Source organism: Grammomys surdaster, unplaced genomic scaffold (assembly GCF_004785775.1).
Source record: "Grammomys surdaster isolate TR1022 unplaced genomic scaffold, NIH_TR_1.0 64, whole genome shotgun sequence".
In the NCBI taxonomy this organism is placed as follows: Eukaryota; Metazoa; Chordata; class Mammalia; order Rodentia; family Muridae; genus Grammomys; species Grammomys surdaster.
The window spans coordinates 3,610,239-3,614,435 of record NW_021604566.1 but is presented as its reverse complement, the minus strand read 5'-3'; the positions used below and the strand labels follow the sequence as shown (position 1 = coordinate 3,614,435).

At 39.5% G+C, this 4,197-nt stretch overlaps 1 protein-coding gene across 1 annotated transcript in view; it reads left to right on the top strand.

Moving 5' to 3' along the window:
• LOC114622426 (60S acidic ribosomal protein P1-like) overlaps window positions 1–3,958 on the top strand; it is a 5,578-nt gene extending 1,620 nt beyond the window's left edge. Inside the window, exons 2-4 of the mRNA XM_028768874.1 lie at window positions 1,912–1,982; window positions 3,599–3,684; window positions 3,760–3,958. Coding sequence (XP_028624707.1) covers window positions 1,912–1,982; window positions 3,599–3,684; window positions 3,760–3,958 — 356 coding nt within the window. The remainder of the gene's footprint in view (window positions 1–1,911; window positions 1,983–3,598; window positions 3,685–3,759) is intronic.
• The last annotated feature ends 239 nt before the right edge of the window (window positions 3,959–4,197 follow it).

The window sequence follows — 4,197 nt, the reverse complement described above, 5'->3', positions numbered from 1 at the left end:
AAAGGGAGGGAGGGAGGGAGGGAGGGAGGGAGGGAGGAAGGGAGGAAGGGAGGAAGGAAGGAAGGAAAAATGAGCTAGTTTCTCTCCAAAGTAGGCCAAAATTTGATACATTTTGGTGTATTATTGAAGGAAAATTCATTTCTACCTCTGCTATCTCCAGAATGTTTTGTTTTCTTTCAACGAAGAATGTCTTTAAGGAGAAAGTAATTTGATGAGCTACAGAGATGGGGAATATAGGGTTGGGGGGAGATAATAGATTCAAAATAATTTTAATTTCCTCAGGTAAATATATTCTGCCTTTAAATCTAAAGCTTGGGTATGATTTTTGTCCCCTGAGGTGAGAAAAAAGTGTATCTAGTGATTCATTTACAAAGAGACAATATTTGCTCTTGTGTTTCAAAAGAAACACATTTTTAAGCGAGCAGATAGATATATTACTTGAGTGATGTTATATTCTCAATTCTGAAAGCATTTGGAGAAAAATAGTGTAATTTGAAGTTTTATTTTCCCCAAAGGAACAATTTTATAATCAGATGGCTAACTAGGAAATGTTCGCAGTTAGATATAATAAAGCTGGAAAGGAAGAAAGTAGGCTGGGAGACTGGCTGGAACCAGAAGGAAAGAGGAGCGAGGTACTCCCATGACCTATTGCAGTTTGGCTTTCTCTTTTTGTTAGAATGAATATCAAATTCAAGGAGGTACAATTACAAATTCTTATAAAAAATGTTATAGGTAGTATTTTTAGTATTTATGTTCTCCTGTCTGAGGCTTCCAGCGGCATCAGAAGGAGTTACAGAAGAGCTCAGGATGACGTCATCATGATCAGTCATTTGGAATCTATAAGGTTTAATTAAATCAGGGCAAATACCTCAAATAATCTACATCGATGTGCTTGTGAAAAAAAAGTATTGTCATTGTCTCATTAGTGGCATTTCCATCACATGTAATAATAGGAATAAAGAGACATTATGCATAAAACCACTTGAAAAGAAAGCAACTGTAGTGTTAAAACACAGGTGTATGGACATGTTGACTAGTTAAAGCTTACAAGTCATATGACTTGAAATATTGAACCTATACTATTTTAGATGGCTTTAATGTTTAACATGGAACATAATGAAAAACAGAATATGTATTAAAGTCATTATAATCAAAATATGCAAAAATCAACTCTATGAATACAGAGGGTAGCTATTAGATCAAGCTCATTTCCTGATGGAAATGAATGAAAGTCAATCTCTATGTACATTTCTCAACAAAACAATTGGATTTCATTAATTTATAGCTCACTAATCAGTTCCGATAAGTACTATAGTATTGTATCATTTACACAGCACATAAAAGTACCAGAAAGATGATTAGATCTGAAAGGCTCTAGCAGCCTGAACATGGCAGACATGGCGCCTATTAGGTTTTGTCCTTTATCCTTTCCCCTTAGATTACATTCTTTTATTTGGCTCCAGACTCATTCCTAAGACTTATCGCCATGGTCCAATTATCAAAACATCAAGGTCCAGCAATCAAAACTCATTATTTTGACTAACCTAATTAAAATATCTAATCAGAATTTACCAACACTTCTTAGCTCCTTCTAACACAAACCTCTAATGATGCCTTTGGGAAGAAGTCAGCTAGGCTTACAGACAAGCTCAGACACACACAGTGGAGCCCCTGGGACAGCACAGTCATCCTTCCCCTGGATGATCACAGCTCATGGATTTCTCTAACCATCACCTCATCTTTCTCTCACTCTCATCTCAGTGGAAACTTCACTGTTCCTGATTCTTCTTTCGGAGAACCAATATTCATGTATTCCCAGATGAATGGCTCGAGGCCATTCTGTTTTTGTTGTAATTTTAAAATATCTTTACTATTGGGTACAGAAGACTAAAACTCATTACTTTGGGGCAGATGACAAGTCCCAAAGGTCTTTGGTAAAGGCGTGGTTCTTGATTGTTCGTATTGAGAGGTGCTGTGGACCTGTAAGAGAGGGGTCTTTGTGAGGCTTTTAATTCTTTGTGGTTGTGCCCCCAAAATGGGACAGTGGAATCTGACCTGTCCTCTCTCTGTTTCCTGGATTAAGTTGACATTTTACCTTTGTCTTAATTGCTATTAATTAATTAATATTAATTATTATTAATTATTATTATCCTATTGCTATGAAGAGACGCCATGATCAAGGGAACTCATTTAAAAAGGCATTTTATTAGGGTCTGACTTACAATTTCAGAAAATAGTCCATTATCATCATAGCAGAGATCCACTGGGCAGAGAGAGGAAGGGGGTGTGGGGAGAGAGGCTGACTGAGACTGGGCCTGACTTGAGTTTCTGAAACCTCAAAGCCTTCTCCCAGGGACACACCTCCTCCAACAAGGTCACACTTTTTAGTCCTTCCCAACAGTGCCACTCCCTGGTAACCAAGCTTTCAAATATATGAGCTAATGGGAGTCATTCCTATTCAAACTACCACAATCTTGAAGTAGTAAAACACCCTATGTGACCATGACTGACTTTGGGGAGGAGTAACTATGTTAACGGGTATGATGACAGAAGAGAGCATGTGTTGGTTTTTGGCAGAAGAAATGAGAGGGTTTCCTTGACATATCATGTTAAGGAATGTTGAGCTGCTGTGCCGATGAGCAAGTGTAACAGCTGAGTATCTGTGTTTAAGATTTTTTAACTTAATCAAATCGTATGACAAAAACTGCTACCATCCAGGTCTTTCTTCTCCCTAACCTATCACTTGTCTTTATTAAACCTTTTGCTGACTTCCCTGGCTATAATCTTAGAATATTCAATGGTGAGGTCTGACTTAGGGTGGAAAGAATTTGTCTGCTGCCCCACTTAGGAAATAATTATGCAGTCCCATCTATAATGGCCTGATGACCAGGGGTTATAGATTGGCAATTTCTGCTTCCAAATGACAATGCATTACTTGTCATTTCTCAAACCTAAGTCATTCATATCAAGCCTGGGAGTTGACATTTTAAAAAAAATAGATTTTCCCCTGTGTTTTCTTCCCATCAAAATTTCTTGTGTTATTTCTGAGAAAGGTGCCTTGGAAAAGAAATATTGATTGAATAACCAGAACGGTCCTCTCAGATGGAACACGATGCTGGCTGGCTGGACACTTAGATGGTAAGAAAATGTAGAGTGGGGGTGACTGAAGGAAGGGTAGAGGGAAATTTGAAAATGTGGTCAAACAAAACAAGACTGTCTAACAACAAAGAGGAATTTTTGAAAATGTATTGCTACCCCAGGTGGAATCCCAACTTCCGACATTTTATCAGACCTTCCCTGTATACAGAATAAAGGCATGTGTCTAACTAATGTTCCAAGACAAGCTTAAAGATGGGAACCCAACATCTTCCAATGGGAACAATCTAAATGAACATCAAAGGGAGTAAATGAAATGTAAACATAAGGATAGTGTATGTATGGAAACCATGTTGGAGAAGAGAGAACAATCAAATTATGTATAGATTGAAATAAATGATAGAATACAGATAAGTGCTTTCCTCAGCTGCTGCCAAGGTGCTCGGTCCTTCCGAGGAAACTAAGGCCACGTTAGGGTGAGGTCCTTACTTCACTGTGCCAGCAGTCCACAACATGGCTTTCTTCTGTCTCCGAGCTCACCTGCATCTACTCTGCCCTCATCCGGCACAATGACGAGGTGACAGTCACAGAGGATGAGACCAATGCCCTCATTAAAGCAGCTGGTGTCAATGTTAAACCTTTCTAACCTGGCTTGTTTGCAAAGGCTCTGGCCAATATCAACATTGGGAGCCTCATCTGCAACGGAGAGGCTGGTGCACCCACTCCAGCAGCTGAAGCTGCGCCTGCTAATGGTCCTCCTCCGTCCACTGCTGCTGCCGCAGCCGAGGAGAAGAAAGTGGAAGCAAAGAAGGAAGAATCCGAGGAGTTAGAAGATGACATGGGCTTTGGATTTTTTGACTAAATTGCATTTGTTAACATGTCCAATAAAGTGCTGAACCTGAAAAGAATACAGATATGCAAAGCAGGCCCAGAGAGATGACTCACAAGTTTTGAGCACTGCTACTCAAGATCTGGATTCAATTCCCACAACCACAAGGCGGTGGCTCACAATTGTTTCATGCCATCTTATTGTCTTTTGTGGGTACCAAGTGTTAGTATTCTGTCTAAACTTCACCTCCACAGTTACCTGGCAACAGCCAG